The sequence below is a fragment of the Acomys minous genome (assembly GCF_964271855.1).
Source record: "Acomys minous genome assembly, chromosome: 4".
Taxonomy (NCBI): domain Eukaryota; kingdom Metazoa; phylum Chordata; class Mammalia; order Rodentia; family Muridae; genus Acomys; species Acomys minous.
Genome location: NC_140486.1, coordinates 77,424,705 through 77,445,340, shown reverse-complemented (window position 1 = coordinate 77,445,340; position 20,636 = coordinate 77,424,705). Strand labels below are relative to the sequence as shown.

The following is a 20,636-nucleotide window of genomic DNA, read 5'->3' as shown; positions in this document are numbered from 1 at the left end:
AAAAAAAAACTGGAGGTCTCTATACTGCCTTTAATGTATCTTTCTGATGAGCAGGTACTCATTGAGGGCAGGGTCCTGGGCACATGCTCTGTGAATACTCCCGCATGCTGCAAATGCCTGAGGAAAGGCAGCCAATGAATACACCACCGTAAGAGCCACCATTTCGTCAGTTTACATGGAGATACTGCCATTAAGAAAGGCACTGTCCAACGATCAGCCCTTGACCCACTATGAGCTGACATGTGTTCTTGAAATCCTTCATTGCATGCCTGTCACAAACTTCCTGCCAAAAGCACTTTCACAGTCTGGATACATTTAAGACCAATTCAAGCATGGAAAGTCATTTTAGAAAATAAGCCTCCTGCATCACAAGGGCCCGGCTGAGGAGGGGCCACATGAGAGAACAGGCGCGCCACTTCACGGAGCAAGAATCTGGAAATGTCAAGCATTAGAACCACTCCAACCCAACCTGGCCCGCAGTCACACTTCTGGGCCTGTGTCAATAAATGCCTTGCAAGGATGAGGATGGAGAAATGTTCGGCATGAGTTCAGAATCCGTAGAGACAAATCAGCACTTTCTGTTTTTTTTTAAAGAGACGACTTGGGGAGAGGGGTGCCTCTTTCCACCTTTTAAAACATTTGTTTTAAAAGGCCTATGATTCTAAAAATGCATTCATTCAAAAAGTTTCCGTCTCTTAACATAACAGTTCGTAGTATACAGTGCCATTTGTCTTAACATCCCTAACTGCATGCTCTCCTGCAAGAGCAGGAGACACCAGGCTGTTTTCCTTGTCCTTATCAGCATAATTTCCTCCCCTTTGCAAATGAGAAACTAACACCACCAACTTGGCAGCGCGGACTCTTTCAACTCTGCGCCTCCCAGAAGGGCACTCGGTGTTCTGCAACCTATCAGTCAGCTCTAGGGCAAGAGCAAACAATACTTTCTGCTACAATAACTTGTATCCAGGAAAAAAAAAAAAAAAAACAGGCGCTCTGTAACATAGCAGCCAGAGGAAAGTTTACTAGCTTCAGCCAATCAGAGGCTGGGGAGCTCGGCCAAGTTAACATGTTTCTCCCCGCCTCTAAATGAACTCATGATTGAAATATGACATTGAACTTGTTTTAAAACAGGAAGAGATGTAGGAAAGAAAAGCTAATGCAGCGAAGAGCCCGGGCTTGCGGAGAGCGTGGTTAGGAAGTGTGTGCTTGTAGCTGAACCCTGAGTGGGTCCTGTAACCTTCGCCTCCCACTGGGTGGAGTAGGGCCTTTAAGAGCAGCTGGAATGCAGTTTCCCCCATCAGTTTAGCCTGTTATTCCCTGTCTGAACCTCTGCTGGCCCTAGAGAGCAGTGCTCCTCCGTTCAGACCAACCGGCCTCCTGCGCTCTTCACCCACAGCCCACTTGTCGCCTGGGCAAGAAGCTTCCAGCCGGGAAGTAGCCTTCCATCTGTCCAGCTATGGGAGAAGACGCGGCACAAGCAGAAAAGTTCCAGCACCCCAATTCTGACATGCGCCAGGAGAAGCCATCCAGCCCCAGCCCAATGCCTTCCTCTACACCAAGCCCCAGCCTCAATCTGGGGTCCACAGACGAGGCCATCCGGGACAACTCGCAGGTGAATGCTGTCACAGTGCAGACACTCCTGGAGAAGTTGGTCAACATGCTGGACGCCGTGAGGGAGAACCAGCACAACATGGAGCGGCGGCAGATCAACCTGGAGGGCTCCGTAAAGGGCATCCAGAACGACCTCACCAAGCTCTCCAAGTACCAGGCCTCCACCAGCAACACGGTGAGCAAGCTGCTGGAGAAGTCTCGCAAGGTCAGCGCTCACACGCGCGCTGTCCGCGAGCGCCTGGAGAGGCAGTGCGCCCAGGTGAAGAGGCTGGAGAGCAACCACGCCCAACTCCTCCGACGCAACCACTTCAAAGTGCTCATCTTCCAGGTCAGTGTTCCCCAGGGAACCCCTCCACATACGTGATCTCAGGCCTCTGGGCTCTCGCAGTCATCTCCCCATCTGTCCTGTCAGTCAAGTATCTCACACACACAAAGCATTGTCCTCTAACTGCCTGCTGCTAGCAACGGTGAGCTGTGCCCACAAGGGTTGGAGTGTCCCCCACCCTTCAGGCTACACCTGTGGGACTGGCAGGCCGGGGACATTTGTCAGTGAACACCTAGATGCCCTTGGTTAAGGGTGGGAAGCTGAACAGGTGCATGTACCCACTCTAGTCAAATCCATTTGTCTTCTTTCATTAAGAACTTAGGGCTGTGGCTGCAGCTGTTAGCTGGACAGGGCAAATTAATTCACTGGCTGTTTATTAACTCTTAGTGGAAGTGCAGTGACTTATAGGAAGGATTTGTTTTCTTTCGCTCTAACCAAAACTGCATACACATAACCTTTAAATTATCCCTTTTTTCCAAAGGCCCTCCACTGTTTTGGAAACTACCTGAATGGAAAATTGAACTGGTCTTGTTCTTTAAAAACATCTTTTGGCAAAGCAATCTCCAGTTCTTTTCTAGCAAATGATGGAATAAAAGTGTGAAGCAAAGGATAACTCTTTACAAACACACTACATATGCCCCTCACTGCTCAGTCGGTCATAGCTCTAAAATGAAATAAAAGAAGTGTTATCAATGGTCGTCACAAAGACCAGCCTTGAATATCTTCTTCTTCAAATACTTGCCTTAGCATGAAAAGGCCGCTTAACTTTTTTTTTTAATGCATCAATGATGCAATTAATGTAGCAAAGGCTATTTGGGGACAGGAAGGTTGCGTGGGGCTGTTGTTCAGCCAAGTGGTGGGCATCTGTGAATCCAAGGGCTGCCCTGCCTAATGCTGGAAGCCCTTCCGCGGAAGGCACTGAGCCAACCCAGACCCCAGGAAGCATTACCATTCTGCCTCAGGGCTGTGTCCTTGTGACCATGTGAATAGGAGAGGATTTCAAAGGCATGGAGGGGAGAGGCTATAGCCAACAGATTGTGAAAGCATACAGGGAGAGCCTTCATCTCCCAAGAGACATTTAGAAACTGGGATTTAAACCGAAGGAGCCTTCTTTTTTTCCTAGTGATTCTACTCTGCCAAGTTAGAACTGCGGCCTGCCTATCACCATAAAAGGAAAGACTCATCTTGCTGCCTTTGTGTCCTCCCCAAATTGCACTTGAGTGCTGGGAGGTTCAGACAGCTGATGCCCCTGTATCATTGCACAGGCTTTTGCAGTTGAGAAACTTTCAGGCTTTTAAATGCAGATGTACTAGCTATTGCGAAGCAGCTGAGCTGGAAGGAGATGTGGTCAGCCATACGCGATCTTGCCTTTATTAGCCTGAGATCCTAGAAGCCTTAGCTCTCAAGACATTTCTAAATTAAATAGTAACTTCCAAACAAAACAGAACATGTACAGGCCTGTCAAAAGAAACTTCTCTCCCTTCAGTGTGAATCAGGGAGACTACATCTCATCTTTTCCATTCATTAAGGAAGGAAGGAAAGGAGGGAGGGAGGGAGGAAGATAGGAAGGAAGGAAGGAGCAAAGGAAGGAAGGGAGGGAGGGAGGGAGGAAGGGAGGATGAAGGAAGGTATTTGTCTAGTAAAGGAAAATTGGGATTTTAAGCTTTTGTTTTGATATTTATGTTCGACAGGTAGGAGTAGGAGGGAGTGGGCAGATAAGTGACTGTACCTTTAAGAGAACTGTGAATCTGACAGTTGAGGAACGTAAAGGCCTGTGCTGTTGTAATGGTCCTGACAAAGTCACCTGTTTTGTTCCCTGAGATTGACAGGTGTGCCATTGCACCAGAAATGGTAAGAACTCTCCACATAGTGAGGAAGTGCTGAAACAAAAGTGCTCAAAACCAAAACGGAAACTGAGAGAATCCAAGGCAAGGTTTACAGGCTGTCCTTGGCCCATTAATAAACACCTCTGACACAGGTGTAAAGAGCAGTTTAGAAGGCGGGGAACTTCGCAGGCAAGTGGCTGGACCTTTCTCTTCCCCTAGGACAGCCTCTGCTAGCTAAAGGGACTTAAAATCCCAGCTCTGAAAACACAAGAAGGTTATTTGAAAAACAGAATGTAACTGCAATTGTCTTCAGTTTCTTTTTTTTTCTCTTTTCTTTCTTAAAGTAGTGAGTTTTTTAATAAGGTACCAAGCATGCTAATGGATGAAACAGTAATTTTTATTAAAGTGGAGACAAAGATAGTGACTGGGAAGATAAATTGTCACATGGACACTGGCCCACATCCAACTTTGATCACTTGCCAACTATGTTGATTGTAGACACATTTGATATCACTAAGCCTCTGTTCTCCCTGCCCCCCCCCCCACTGCTAGATCCTGGTATCTGCAGCATACACTGCTAGATCCTGGTCTCTGTAGCACACACTGCTAGATCCTGTTCTCTGTAGCATACACTGCTAGGCCCCATTCTCTGTGCTTTCTTGCCTGTCCCCAACTTACCGGTGGAGATCCTGAGATACACATGCTTGCAGTTTTTCTGAAGTTGTTTAGCACATGAGTGGCAAAGTTGGCACTCAAGGCCTCATTTAATTGGTCTCAGAATATGTGCTTTCAAACACTAGTGCTTCCTGGCCTCATATCACTCCCACAAGTGAGGACTGAAGGAGAGGATGACATATATGAAATGATTCCCACAGACTGGCCCGGTGGAAGTGCTCATCAAGCAGAATCTATTACTCTGTGAGTCTGCAATGCAGGAGTGAGGCAGGAGGCTCCACTTCTCCTGGGTTAAAGGTGCCACTGTTCTTGGGACAAAACTGACCGCACCCTTCTGAGGATCTTGAAATAGCTCTGCTTGTCTCTTTCTGCTTCAGACTCACTAGTGCACACACACACACACACACACACACACACACACACACACACACACATTATATGGCTACTGTCATCGCAGAAGCAGCATTTACATCATTATCCATGAAAGTAGAAGACTCCCACACACACGTGTTCTAAATAGATCCTTCTAGTATAAGCACATACTTCACAGAATGGCGGAAGGGGACCGCAGACCTGCAAAGAATGTGGTTGTCAGATGCTTTGCTGATACTACTTTGTGCATTAAATGACATTTTAAAAGCTGTCATTTCCACTACTAGCCTATAATGCAATTCTTCTTACTAAACTATTACCTATTTGGTTTAGGGCAAAAAAAATATTTGAAAATAAGAGGAATGTTTAAAAAGAAAATCTGTCCCTTGACTGGAGCATAATTTGTTACTGTACCACTGAGAACATATATGTTTAGAGTTTGTGAAATCCTGTCACACCACCCCAAATCTACCTCTGAATGTCTGTATCTGCTTGTATATGTGTTTGTGTGTGTGTGTGTGTGTGAGTGTTGTATATCTGTGTGTGTATGTGTGAGTATATGTGAGTGTGTCTGTGTTTGAGAGTGTGTGCTCATGTATAAATGTATGTCTGTGTGTGTGTATAAGACAATGTGTAAGATACTTATACATTTGGACTTCTAATTCCTAACTTTGTTTTATCCTACTTAAACATGTCATTTATTTATTGAAATCTTTGCTGAGCTTCACAACACTATGTAGCTAGTGACTACCTAATTCCTTAGAGATTGCTTCAGATTATAACCATCAGTACCTAAAAACTGGAGAAACACCGCCCCCCCCAACAATGACATATATTTGAAAATCCTAGTTAAATTCAGCAATTTTTAAAAAATATTTTGGCAATAGTTTAATATAATATTTGAGTTCAAAATAGTCAGACAGAAACCAGCACAAATTAAATAAGGCTTATGAGCATTAATGATCAAAATATTCATGCTAAGCAGGGCAGTGGTGATTCACACCTTTAGTCCCAGCACTTAGGATGCAGAGGCAGGCAAATCTGTGGGTTCGAGGCCAGCCTGGTCTACAAAGTGAGTTCCATGACAGCCAAGGCTACATAGAGAAACCATGTCCTAAACATCAAAAGAAAAAAGAAAAAAATATCGTTGCAAAAGAAATACCAGGTTTAACATTTTTCTTTGAAGCGTGTATCTTTTATTTAAAACTTAAGCTATAATGTAGAGTTAAGAGGAAATTTTTCTGCTCGTTGAAGAGGCTTCAGAAACTGCACACTGACCCTGGGGGTGAGGTTTCAGTTGTGTCCTCAGATGGTTCTAGTAATGATTATTTGAAAAAGCAGCTTGGAAATAATGTCAAAACCAGGGGACAAATTGAGAGTGCGCGTGGACAGCTTGCACTTTCGTCTACATGGAGTTGTGAAATTGGATGAAAAAAGCAGAGAAAGGTTACATGTTTACAGCAGTTACATTTCTGAAAAATTGAGTCTATAAATATGCTTACACATTTGTCATTTGAGTTCCTTCAATAATATCAGAATTTTAGAAGTGTGCTAAATATTAATTCCTCTGGTGATTTTTATATCAGTTAGTTTAAGGACACTACTTCACCCAAAATAATTGCTCTAAAATCTGTTCAATTGATATGGACTGGAAAGTAATGGGGTTATGGGTAATCAAAGATACTTTTATATGAAAACTCTCAATGTTTGTATCACAGGTCAGTGTTTCCTTAATGGAATATTGGTTTTCTGGTGTTAATTATCCAGTGCCCTTTTAGTTTATGAAATAAAATAAAATATGATTTCTTATTGTTATTATTTATACTTAGTCAATGTCAGTGTTGTCCCAGGCACTGGAAGTGATAGCCAATATTTCTTTGGAAAAAAATTATATATATTATGATATCCACATTCTCTGCAGGTCTGGGATGCCCTTCCACCATACTATGTATGACATACGTGCTCATACTAGAAGAGTCTATTTAGAATAGGTGTGTTGGGAAGAGTCTTTTGCTTTCATGGATTATGCTATAATGCTGATGCTGACATGATGGTAGTCATAATGTATGTGTGCATGTGTGTGCACTAGTAACTCTCAACCAAAAAGAGACAAGCATGTATCTATATGCACTAGACTCTATGTCAGAAGCCCTTTCTAAGCATCCCATTTTTTAAAAATTCTCTTCAGTGGAACTTGGGTCCTGTAGTTCAATGCATTTGGTGTGAATGGGGGCACTATGGTGTCAATTCCTATGAATGGTTATTTCTTTTTGTGAGATACAGGTTAAATTCACATGATCAAATATTTATGATCTGGAAGACCTTTAACACTCATTTAATTTAACAGCATTTTATAGAAAAGAAATGGTTCTGAAAAACAAAATGACTGCCAAGGTCTTGTTTCATTGATAAGAGAAATTATAGTATGTGATATGTAATTGTGAAACAGGTAAACACAAAAACTATAATCTCACTGTGGTAAAGATCACATTTATGAGTTTTACTAGATCAGCTTTTAAATAATTCATCATTGTTTGGTTTTTGTTTTGTTTTTATCTTTTTTGTGTGTAACAAAGAACCCCTAACCAATGTTATCTTTAAAAAAGAAATTGAGCCCTTGATAACACTGAAAATAATGAGACTTTTAAATCCTCTAGAATGTGAAAGACTGCCCAGGGATTATAACTAATGCATTTTATTCTTATGACTTGCTGATTCCGACAGCCACCCTGCAGGGGCAGCTCTAATCAATGGCTTTATCCACTTGGCAATCTATACCTCAGAAACACAAATTGGAGGAAACCATCAATGTGCAAAGGAGACCTATAAATCACAATGTCAGGTGGCATAGTTTCATTTTAATAACTAGTACTTAGAGATTATTGGATAAAATATTCCGTGGGCACAAATGTGTGCTCTTCACACGCCAGCAGGGTGCCACATGTCCGTTACTTTTTGTCTAACAACAAGAGTGAGAAGTGAGTGACAGGAAAGCAAACAGCTGGCTTCTCTCTCCTTAGCAGAGCTTTTAAATGACTTAATGTTGATTTTCTTTCCTAATGCTGGTCACAGAGCCTTTTGTTGTTAAGTCTGCATGTCTGTAAGTGTTCAGAGATTTGTATCGTCAACTTAAAACCGAGAAGTATCCAGCAGGCTGGCAGGTTTTTCTGCATTGAAATTTACATGCACAACTGGGACTCTTAGTTCCCAAGAATCAATATAAATAGCAAACAAGTGGAAGCGTAAGGGAAACAGCTACTTCTCAAGAGTTTGTTCCATTCCTCTCTCCCGTATGCTGCAAGTATACCCATCAGATATGTTAGAGGTTTACTATTTAATATTCCCCTTTCTTTGAAAACCTCCTAAAGGTCCTTGTGAAAGGTCAGAACCAGGAACATCTACATCAGTGGTGGCTGAGGACCTTTTGGAAAACAAAGGACAAATAACCAGCTAATCCTAGGGGCTTCTCCTAGCTAAAGCTGCCCAAGGAAATAAACCACAAGGATTCTCTGTGCCATGTCAGGGAGTCGCATATCCCAGGTAGACAAATGAGCAGCTAGCATCAGTAAGCAGCAGCAGCAGCTTTATGGCTGCGTACTTAGCTTCACCCTTAAAATAGCTGTCAGTCTGGGAATCTGCGAGAGAAAGCAGAGCACAAGCATTACAACTGGAGGTTGAACACAGACATCTCTTTCACCTCACTTGTAGATGTGGGAAGTATACAGCATGTCACGGAAGTGTGTAAGAGGACTACATACTAGACAGTGTGCCCTGGGGAGAGAGCCGCTACAGCTGGTCCTGTTCACACAGCACTCACATCACTCTAACAGCCAAACACCACACTTGTGTGCTCTGTGTAAGGTAGTGGCTCAGGAGGATGGTAGTTGCTATTTTTCGGATTCTAAACAAACATTTTGGAAAAAAAAAGATAGAGAGATCTGTGTGCTTGGAAACTTACAAATTCCTGTGTGAAAGGAAAGAGGTTGCCTTCAAGGGAGACGCCACAAGATACACATACTGTCCAGTAGACAGAACACAAACCATCGCCCGGGTGACTAAACGCCAGCAGAGGCCCCACTGCCAGCCAAGGAGACACTGCTCAGTGGTTTACAGCTTCATAAAGACCCATCCAACTCGTCCTGGCATCTCTGCTCCTGCCAGGTTAATCCCATAATTGGCATCAAAGAGCTCACATGTAAATTTTCCTGTACATTTTCACATTTCACCAAAGAGTTCGGCTGGGTTTCCATCTTCCCTCAACATCCCCCCAACACATACACACACACACACACACACACACACACACACACACAGAGTCCGGATCTAACACAGATATCCCACCTCACTTCCTAATGTGCTCTCTTCAACGCTACCCTCAAAGGATTCATGATAAGAGAGACAAAAGGGCCGTAAGACTCAGTAGTAGCTCCGCTTTGGTTATAAAATTTACATTTAAGAAAAACTGAAATTTATTTTAATTCTCCCTTTTGTTAAAATCGAAGAATGGAAAATTATCCAAGCTACCACTTTTGATTACCCTGAGAACCTACAGTATAGACACTGTACCTTACGGCTGAGTTTTTACAGCTTTCTGCCTGGCTTCCTTCTTTCCTCACTGGGGACTTTTAATAACATTTCACTGAGCTCTTGGTTTTATCCTTCGCTGCGAGCAACAACTGCCAAGGCTCCTCAATGCTCTTAATCAAACCCCAGGAGAAATTCATCCTCCGGATGAGACATCACAGCCATAACTACTTCTGTTAAGTCTAACCCTTTCTGTAATAGTCATCCATCTACCAAAACCAAAATCCTTCTTTGAGGGGGAGAGCGCAGCTTCCCTCAGGCGTGGCTTCTCCAGTATCCCCAGTCTACCAGCACCCAGCAAACTTCCTTCTCGACACAGGGCCCATCCTCCAACATCCCTCCGGCCTACCCCACATTGAGCAGTCTACGCTTCAGGCACCTTCACCACCTTCTTGGAGACTCATCTCGCCCAGGGTGCTCATTTAACAAGTGGGTGTTAAGCTTGAAGTGTTGAGGCACGGTGGTGGCGAAAAGACACAAATCCTTCTAGGAAGCATGTGCCCATGAACCAGAAGCAGCTTCAGCTCAAAGCATGACAAGCTGTTCTCATCACAAGTTCCCATCAAAAGGGACTCCTGGGAATTACCCATTTAATGAGGGGGCATAGAAGATTGCCTACACCATCTGTGCTGAAGTTTGGGGCGAGCTTATCTTTTGCAGGTAACCCCAGTTGCTCTGAGTTCACGGCTGTCATAGCTATGGCATGTACAGAAGACAGGATATTGCACACTTCTCCTACCCTGCGGCACGCTCAGTCTGGCCATCTCTGCTCCTCGGCGTTGCCCGAGCCTTCAGGAGGGGAGGAGGGTTGCTGTAGATGGGCATTTAGAACTAAGCATTGTCTCTTATTCTCAGCCTGTGACCACTTATGGATCTTTCTATTGACCGCCGCCCACTGCGGAGAGAAGCTTCTGTGGCTAAGGATCAGAATGGCCCTGGTCTATGATTACAAACCTCGGGATTTAAAAGCTGCTTTGACATCATGAGCATTAAGCAAAATAACTGTAGCAGAATACCAGGGACTACGATCTATCTCCCTAGCCATGGGCTTTGGCTAAGGTTACAGTCCCTGGAATAAAATCCCTTCCTGTGAAGCAGGCTTCAGATCCAATCAGAAAGCAGTTAGCTACCCCCCTAACAGCCGTACCACTATTGTACCAGCAGCTACACCTTGTATTACAGGATGCAGGGTCCAGTACTGTGTAAGATGACTGGTGTGTTTTCTCTGTCAGAGCAGCCTGCATAACACCTTTTAGCACATGAAAGACAGGCATCGGGGAGGACAGACAGACAGATTTTCAGATCCACAGGCTGCAGTGTGCTGGGCTGGCTGACGTGCCATCAGGTCACTGGGAGCTCTGGGCGCAGCGCAGGTGGGGAGGAGTTTGGGTCCGTGCCCTGCTTACATTCCTGCAGAACCCCCGATGGCCCTGAGAGTGCATTTTGAAAGCTACTAATCTAGGTCAAATCCTCTGGTTCATACTTGGAAGGGGCAGGAACCCAAGGAGATTAAGCTATTTGTTGAAGCCGCACAGCCATTTAGCAGGACAGCGAAGACACACTCAGGCCTTCTGCCACAATTCTCTGTCTTGTACTATTATTTTTGATGAAAAACGTGCGAGTACCATGATTATGGATTCTCATGTAACAGTGGAGGGAGGGGGGGAACACGTAAAATTCAAAGGTGCTCTCATACTATGTGGCCCAGATCTGTCTATATTCAGATCTCTCAGCAAGCAGCTTTGCACTTTGCAGACAAGTTCTCTGGCTCTACCACTCCCTGACGTTCTATGGGAGGCCACATTTGCCTATGTGAGAAGCTCGAGGCAGGGCATGCTGGGAGGCTGAAGAGGGCAGGTTCCCCGGCTTCTCTCCTCACTCTTAGCTGGAGATGAGGCTGAAGATACTTCATACTAGAAGCTTTATGCCATGCCTGACCACACATTTTGCGGTGCTAGATCCCTTACCAACTGCCAAAAAGCACATCCTGAACTGCAGGGTTCATGAGTAGGCCCAGCCAGGGAAGGCTAATCCTGAGTTATGTCACTAAGAACTGGTGTGTGTGTCTGTGTGTGTGTGTGTGTGTGTGTGTGTGTGTGTGTGTGTGTTTGCCTTTGTGTATGTGTCTGTGTATGGGTGTATCTGTGTGTGTGTGTGTGAGTGTGTGTGTCTCTGTGTGTGTGTCTCTGTGTGTGTGTGTCTCTGTGTGTGTGCATACCATGCATGTGTGCGTGTGCATGTGTGCGCGTGTGCACGTGGCATGTGTGTGTGTGTATGTCTGTGAGTGTGTGTATCTGTGTGTCTGTGTGTGTGTCTGTGTGCTCCTTTGTGTATGTGTGTATGGGTGTATCTGTGTGTGTCTGTGAGTGTGTGTCTCTGTATGTGTATGTCTCTGTGTGTGTGCACACCATGCATGTGTGTGTGCGCGTGTGCACGTGGGGTGTGTGTGTGTGTGTGTGTGTGTGTGTGTGTGTGTGTGTGTGTGTATGTTGATATTGGTCAACCCAACCATCCCTTCTACTGCCCAGTGGAGGAAGAGGGGACCAGATCCAGGTTTCTGCGATGTTTGTTCACACTTAAGGACTGCTCTTCTGTGCCTCCTTACATATTTTCCAACTTAACCTTTGGGATCTTTTGTTGTGGGATCTTGACAGAAACTGTGCTCCCTGACCCAAAGGAAGGTAGAAGAGGCCTCTGGGTTCACAGTGTTATAACTTACTTTATTCCCTTTATCTGGGTTGCTTCCTGGCCTATTTGAGTCAAGCCACTTCCCTCTGCCTGTCACTGATAGTGCCCTTGCCAGTTACCCTCATGGTACTTCCACTAGCAAGCCTTGGCCTTATCCAGCCCAAGGTGACTGACTGGACCCAAATTAGAATGAATGCTTCCTGTTCCAGAAAGCCACAGTTGGCTTCTATCGTTTTTGTTGCCCAGAACACAAACCCAAATTATAGCACTTGAGGACTGTGTGTGAAATGTGCCTTTATCGTAAACCCACACTGCCCTTCGTTTCAGGAAGAAAGTGAGATCCCTGCCAGTGTGTTTGTGAAGGAGCCGGTTCCCAGCCCTGCCGAAGGCCAGGAGGAGCTTGCTGATGAAAACAAGTCCCTGGAGGAAACTCTACACAACGTGGACCTCTCCTCCGATGACGAATTGCCCCGTGATGAGGAAGCCCTGGAAGATAGCGCAGAGGAAAAGATGGAAGAAAGCAGGGCAGAAAAATTAAAAAGATCCAGCCTCAAGAAAGTGGATAGCCTCAAGAAAGCCTTTTCCCGCCAGAACATCGAAAAAAAGATGAACAAGCTGGGAACAAAGATCGTATCTGTTGAGAGGAGAGAAAAGATTAAGAAATCGCTCACACCCAACCACCAGAAAGCATCTTCAGGGAAAAGCTCCCCCTTCAAGGTTTCTCCCCTCTCCTTTGGCCGGAAGAAAGTCCGGGAGGGAGAAAGCTCTGTGGAAAATGAGACCAAGTTAGAAGACCAGGTGCAGGATGACCGTGAGGAGGGCTCATTCACAGAGGGGCTTTCCGAAGCAAGCCTCCCCGGCGGCCTGGTGGAGGGCAGTGCAGAAGATGCTGAGAAGCCGGCTTTGAGAGGGAACAACTCCGGCGTGGACAGCAACGCTGACCTGACTATTGTGGAAGATGAAGAGGAGGAGTCCGTGGCCCTCCAGCAGGCACAGCAGGTGCACTATGAGAGTGGCTACATGCTCAACTCGGAGGAGGCAGAGGAAGCCAGTGAGAAACAGGTCCAGCCGGCTGTGCTGCACGTCAACCAGACAGCCTGAGTACACAGCCAGAAGCCGGGGCAGACGCAGAACCCAGATGTGTCTGCATCCTGGAAGCCACTTCTGCACCCCTTCATCTCTGCCTGCTCCCCACCGTGACTGCCCAGGCCCTAAGCACTGGCCATACAGTAGCCTCAGATATACCTGGGATCACGGAAGCAAATTGCCAGGAATTCCACTTCTACTTTGTTCTTAGGTTCTGTTTCTGCAGAATTTTTCCAAGATTGCAAGAAGAAAGAAACGGAACAGTTGAAAAACAAATCACCAATCTATTTGGCTTAGTGAGAAAAACTAGAGGCTATTTATCATAGTAGTCATAAAATGTGATCTATTGTTTGGTCATTCTATCAGCTTGCTGAATAGGGTAGCAATAATGTACTGAATTCTCCCCGTATTCTGTGAATGATTATTCCCAACTATGTGCTATAGAACACACATACTCTGCAAGCTGAGGATGTAACTCCGTATTTTAAGAAGAAACTATTTACTAAAAAAAAAAAAAAAAAAAGGAATGCTCAGCTGGTTATTCTCTTATAAAAACAATTGTTTATTGCAAGTGGGGGAATTGAAAGGCTGTGATGGGCAGTTGGTGGCATGAGAGCTACTAAGATAGAAAACTAAGGCAAAAAGATTGGACACTGAGAGAAATAAATGACAAAGAATGACAAAAAGAATGACAATAAAGAGGGAAAAGGGATGTGCTTAAAAAGTGAAGTGTTGACATTTTAAATCTATTTTGCTCTTTAGCAATACTAAAGAAGTTCATATATCTTGCAAGAATATCTCTTATCTTCTCAATATTTTCATAGTCTATTATTAAATAACATAACCAGATATTCTGGTATAAAAGCTGTGGTTCTTCTTACTAACTAAATGGCAGTACACATCATTCTGTGAGAACATTCAAAAGGAGATTCTCTCTTTAACATTGGAATCACTCTAAGTCTGAACAAAGTAGTGTGTACTGTTTTGGGAAGGTCAGTCACATAATCCTTTAAACATTTTCCACTTTGAAGTGACCTTTGCCCTCCAAATATGATATAGGTTAATAAGGTGTTCAAGCATGCATGTTTAGGAAGGGTAAAATGCTGTCTTTTCTTCTTTTGGCTGTTTTGTTTTGTGTTGTTTTTTACACATAATGATAATTTCATTCCAGGTAATATTTTATTTATACATTAATTTCACTTATAAATGGATGCTAGTTTTTTATGTCATGTGTATGTTCATTCTGTCTAACATACTAAAAAGTTGCTTTATCTATTTTTTATTACAAAATGCCAATGTTTTGTTAAGTTACAGTCTAAGGAAAGGAGACCCAGAGTTCAAATTCTCTACTTACTGTACAGTACCAGAACTTATCTTACAAGTAGAGGTGACTGAAGCAGCAGTCACAAGCTGTGCTCTGACTTCAAAAGGATGAGATGAGTAAAGTATGTTGATGGTGTAGCCTATTCAGCTATGTTTCTATTTTTTAATAAATGTAACCCCAAAATACTGAATTGTTGAACTAACAAAGCCTGTGTGAAAGAAGATTAAATAAACCAAAAATGAGAAGTATATAACAATGTCAGTTTGTTTGGCAAAACAATCTTACAGGCAGAAGGAATTGATTTTAAAATGTTCCTCCGAATGTAACGGCAATGTCGATTGTTTTGGTCTTGATTTAGCCTATTAACTCTGCTTTCTTTTTTTTCCCCTGGATCTCATTTAGGAATCCAACACTCATTCTTCAAGTCTAACTTTCTTGACACCACCTTGCAGCTCTATAGCCCGTGAATTTATTGTAGCAGCTTAATTAATTTGATAGTCTCATCTGCATTTGACAGTGCTGCGCCTGTCTTACAATACTTTCAATAGTCCTGGAAGCCTCGACCTTTGGAGCTGTGCATTCGGTTTGTCCACTCAGGTACACTTCTGTCCTCTGCAGTCTCGTAGACTATATAGACTCCTTTATACAGCACCCGAAGCAGCCTTGCTGCACCTTCTGTAAAGGGATGGTCCCTGACTGTGCCTGAGGAGTTGAGGGAACCACAGGTCCAGAAGACATTTCTACCTCCCACAGCAAAAACAAAAACCAAAAAAACAACTTTCTTAATCATTCCTATGCACTAGATGCTTGTCAGTGAAGCTGCCTGCAAACAACTCAAGTTTTACTGAACAATCACATTTATTCTATGTTCCACAGTGGAAGCTTTAAAATCCCAAGCAATGAAACAGCGAATCGGGCCAGATAATTGTTGGGAAGCATATACCACAGGGATTACAGCAGCAGCAGTTGTTGAGATAGAACCTATTTGTTCTGTATTATTGTTGAATTGTTTGCATCCTGGTGATGCTGGGAAGCCCCCAAATTAGATATGTACTCTTCACACCCATCCAATAAGCCACCTCAACTTTATGTGCCATGTAGCGCTAGCACTCGATTAGCTTCCCCAAGTATCAGTCCCACATTAATAAGGTCTGAGATCGGAATCTTCAGCACATGACTCAGGAGGAAAAGGCATTTATTCCATGGATCACAAATCTCACAAAGGAACTAGCAAAAAAAATGGTTTTTTACAATATTTATTTCTTTTAAATCTATAGATAGCATTCATCGGGAATGTCTTCTTCTGACTTAAAGAAACAAGTTTTGTTATTAATTAGACCAGTTCCTCTTATACATGAAAGTAGAAACAGATTGGTGGTAAAAATTAATTCTGCATAAATCCATGCTGTTTGGGGGACTAATTGTCTGCTGAAAGCCTCCACGTTAGCAGTGCTCAGCCCCTCCACGTTAGCAGTGCTCAGCCCCTGTGGAGTTTGGGCTTCCTACGATTCCATCCACTAGAAGAAACTAGAGGCTCCTCCTCCATGGCCAAGCTGCCAGTGTTAAGTAAAGGTTATAATGAAAGTCATTTCCTACATTAAGACACTAATGCCTGAGCCCAGTTAATTCCTGCTCGAAAGTTTGTTTGCTGCCCTCCAGCCCAAATCTAAGTGGTTTTCTATTGGAGATCGGGCGTATGAAGAATGGAGGTGCGGGCTGCGATCGTTATTAGCAGTTCCATAGCAACCGCAAGTCCTTCCCTAAAACCCAGGACTCCGGCGCTGCAAAACACAGTCGATGAAATTGGCATTGCGACCTCTGTGTGCCTCCTGATCCGGGCGCCCAGATAAAGCTCTCTGCAGCCGGCACCTCATTCCTAAAGGGAACAGGCAGCCAGCTCACACGATTACAGATACTTCCGTCTTCATTTTAACCATTGCATTGTCCTGCAGCATTTGAAACTCTAAAGTCATTTTTAGCTCTGCACATAAACTGCCTTAATTAAGAAGACACACCTTTAGCAAACAGCTGGATGTTCATATAGTTAGATTCTTTCCGTTGTAAAAATCAATTTGTTAAATATTTATAGAGCAAAACAACCCTTATTCTTTCATTTGCGGCAATTCTATTTTTTGTTGTTGTTGTTTTGTTTTTATTTAATTAATTTGTTCGGAATTCATCTCAATTGTTATCCACCTTGATTTGCTGCAATTATTAAGTGCTTTGTGCAGTGATACACAAGAATGAAGGGAAAGAATCAATATTTTTTATAGTTTCCCTGACTTCGGGTTGAACGCCCCAATGTCTAGCAATTTTATGTACATAGCACAAGCTTGATCTCACTTACTCAGAGTCCTAAGGGGACAGTGCTGGGGTTTTTTTTTGTTTTAATAGGGTAAGAACTGGAGATGTTTGTGGCTAATTTACTCCAGCTGGAAAGGTAAAAAGGAAGGACTCCAGAGTGTTCTCACGGAAATATATAGATACTGTGTCTCTCAGATCTGTGGAGAACACTTTCAGACTCTGTCTTGTGGGTACCGAAGCTCAAAAATGTCATAAAATGGCATATTCATCTGTTTATAACCTAGGTGCATCCTCCATTATACTTTATTTCTTAAAATTTATTTTTTTATTAAGTATACAGTGCCTGCATGTACACCTGCATACCAGAAGAGGGCACCAAATCTCATTATAGAGGCTTGTGAGCCACCATGTGGTTGCTGGGAATTGAACTCAGGACCTTTAGGAAGAGCAGTCAGTGTTCTTAACCTCTGAGCCATCTCTCCAGCCCTCCAATATATTTTGAATTCTCTCTAGATTACTATTATCTAATACAACACACACATTTTTTTAAATATTTTATTTGATTTTATTTGTGTGTATGTGTGTGTACCTGTGTTGGTTTATGGTACCACCTGTCTGAAAGTGCTTGGGGAGGCAGAGGGCAGTGGATCCCCTGGAGCTGACGTTTCATGTGTTTGTGAGCATCCTGTTTTGGGTGCTGGGAATTGAATCTGGACCCTCTGCAAGAACACTAAATGCCCTTAACAGCTGAGCTGTTTGTTTTTCAAGCCCTAACAATGCGTACATTTCACACGAAAATTGTTATGCCAAACTGTTTAGCATGTAAAGACAAAAAAAAAGTCTATAAATGTTAATGTTTAAGGTTTTTTCCTAGTTATTTTTGCCCTGTGGTTTAACACACTGGTGTAGAATTATGTATACAGGGACTAACTGGTGTTTGTTTGAGGGCCACAGCCATGTGGCTTGTCCACGTTAACAAAACTAGTTAATAGTGCCAGTGTACGATCCCAATCTGAAATCCGTTTTGCCAAGATGGACTCCTAGCTATGGCATGAGCGTGCTTGTTGAGAATTGCTTCATGAGCTCTCAGATGGTCTCCCACTCACTCCACTGAATCACTCCTACAGGACCAACGACAGCTGTCCTTCACAAATGGGCCTCACGATTGTCATGGCAGGCCTTCAGAAACACACACAGAGCTGGTGGATTTGGGAAAACTACGGAGGGAACTATTCTCGTGAGATCCTCAGGTCATTGTGTCATCCATTATCAGGGGCTGTGGGGCTCACTCTGGGGCTAGCTTTAATAAGAAGGAACTGTCAACAGGGATGGATCCTGCAGGTTGTTCACTCAAAGACGGCTCATGAGGTCTGTCATCCCCGAGAAAGGTCTATGGTCTATTCAGACCCCTTTCTCCAATAGGCGGACAAAAAGAACACAGTTAGCACAGGGTAAGAAGGAAGAGTTAGGAAGTCAGGTGGACCATGGCGGTATGCATGCAGCCCTGCCAGTGAATGTAATGTCTACACTACTGTGAAGCTTTCTTCTCGGGGAAAAAACAAAACAAAAACAAAAACAGGTCTTCATCAGACAAATACTTGAACCTCCATCTCTCTTGGCAAGAAAGTAAAGTCGCTCCTCTAGGCCAGCAATCATTCACCAAGGTGTGCACTGCAGGCAGCATCTCTCTCCAAAGGCTTTGTCAGCGGTCACCAGCTTCAATGTCTGAAAGGCACACGCAGAAGGGAGGTGACTTAAGCAGATGGAGGCAGTTGTGGCAAAGCTATTACATGTGGGCTTCCCGATGAGGCGAGCTCATATGCCTGGAGGCAAGCCTTTCCCTAACTCCCACAAAGGGAAAGTGTGTTCTACAAGCCACATAGACTGCCCGACTCCAATCGCCATGTGGAAAACCAGGCCAGTGATGCCAAAATTTAGACTTCTCATTGAAAGAGCCAAAATTCAGATTTCTTTATAATGTGAAAAATCTCCTGGCTTTTAATTTTTGGCACGTAGTCCAAATCATTTTAAGCAGTTGTACACTATACAAGCCAAGTATAGATACTTGTTGGCTGGATGTGGTCCAGGCACAGACTATCAGTTTCTAACTCTTGACCTCTAGAGATGAAGGCTCTGGGGTCCTTCTTGCCTTCCTGAAGGCTAAAAACACCAGAATAGAAAGTTAGGAATAAATCAGGTTTGTCTTAGGAACACAAAAAACTTCCTAGGGAACATAAAGTGCACAAATACACCTGGTGGTGCCTTTAAGAGCCACCCCTCTTGCTGCTTTCTGGATGCATTGGTACGGAGTTAGTTCCCATTACACTGGGGTGATTGAATGTTTTTTAGTGAGGAGGCATCCTGCGTTGTCATCAGTATTACTGGTCATGTGTGAGCTACCTGCAGCACCCTCGGATGTCAGTAAACTTACAAGGGAAGTTTCTCCCATTTGTTTTTCAGCTGAAAAATATCAATAACTTGGAGACCCTATAGATGACAAAGGGCAAGGCTGTGTGCTACTCCGTCATGCATAGTGGCGAAATTGCCAGCCAACACTTGCTCTTCAACTCTTCCTTGTTGATAATGAGGTACAGAAGGGGGGAAACATGGCTCAATTCTCTTGGATGCTAAATTGAACCTTCAAATCTCAGAGTTGGAGAAAGAAACTGATACAGATTTAGCACCGGGTCATGATGTCCTTTGTGAGAGAGAAACTTTTCATGCTTGTAACAACTTGTGTCGTTCTGAGGAAGGGCAAGAATTAGCTGAGTCTCGGAGGGCCGCTTGCGTGGCAATTATCTTCAGAACCCTAAGGACACAGAGGAAAAGGCAGCACAGTCCAGTGAATAAGCCCTACTTGGTAAATTAAATTGCCTAGGGCCTTTAAATCAATAATTTTAACTTTCTAAATAGACCAAAAAAAAACCAAAACAAAACCCAAGCTCCTCCCCTACGATGCATATAGATGTGTAGTGTCACAGCTTAGGGGATTGGCCCTAAAATTAAGCATAGAAAACAAATAAAGCATATTGAATATTATGGACTATGCCACTAAGTTCACTGCTATGGTTTGAATATGAACTACACCCCCAAAAAAAGCCTTGTGTGTTGAAGGATCGAATCCCAAATCATGGTGCTCGTTGGGGAGCTGGTGAAAACCTTGGGAAGCAGCATCTTGCTGGAGACAGTGAGGCCCTGGGCACTTGCCATAGAGCAGTTCTTACCTGTGGGTCTCGACACCTATGTGTGGCGGGGGGGGGGGGGGGGGGGGTAAGTGACCATTTCACAGAGGTCACCTTAAGACCATTGGAAAACACATATTTTACACTGTGACTTATAGCAGTAGCAAACTTACAGTTATGAAGTAGCAACAAATATAATTCTATGGTAGGGGGTCACCACAACATGAGGAAGGAGCTGCACTAAAGGATTGCAACATTAGGCGGTTGAGAACTAGTGCTATAGAAGTTAACCCTGGTCCCCAGCTCCTCTTTATGACTAGCTTCCTGTTCAGGATAGATAAAATGGGCGTCTCCTGCTGCAGATAGGTTCTGCCTCACCAGGAGTCTTGCATCAATGAAAGCGAGGACTCTGGCCCTCTGAAACACTGAACCTAAGTAAGTAACTCCCCACTTGTTTGGAGGGGTCAAGGATTTCATTTCAGCCATTAAAAGTACCACATTCACTGTTGCACTTGGCCGTCACTCCTTTTTTTCTCAGGCACTACGGTATTATTTCCAACTACCTTGTAGCTGGGCCTTACAAAGGATAAATGAAATTAAATTATGCATGAATTATCCGGTAACTACAAAGAATATTTATCTGCTAGAAGCATTTTCTC

At 43.7% G+C, this 20,636-nt stretch overlaps 1 protein-coding gene and 1 long non-coding RNA gene across 2 annotated transcripts; one reads left to right on the top strand and one right to left on the bottom strand.

Moving 5' to 3' along the window:
* Positions 1-1,114: 1,114 nt before the first annotated feature.
* Positions 1,115-14,747, top strand: CAVIN2 (caveolae associated protein 2). Its single transcript, XM_084780447.1, has 2 exons — positions 1,115-1,939; positions 12,409-14,747. The coding sequence occupies exons 1-2, from the start codon at positions 1,457-1,459 to the stop codon at positions 13,180-13,182; spliced, it is 1,257 nt and encodes a 418-aa protein (XP_084636573.1). The 5' UTR covers positions 1,115-1,456; the 3' UTR covers positions 13,183-14,747.
* LOC311596718 lies at positions 13,673-19,150 on the bottom strand. The gene is made up of 2 exons (XR_014778946.1): positions 15,998-19,150; positions 13,673-15,967 (listed from the first exon to the last, which is right to left on the bottom strand). It is a non-coding gene; the product is annotated as an uncharacterized lncRNA (long non-coding RNA).
* Positions 19,151-20,636: the final 1,486 nt, after the last annotated feature.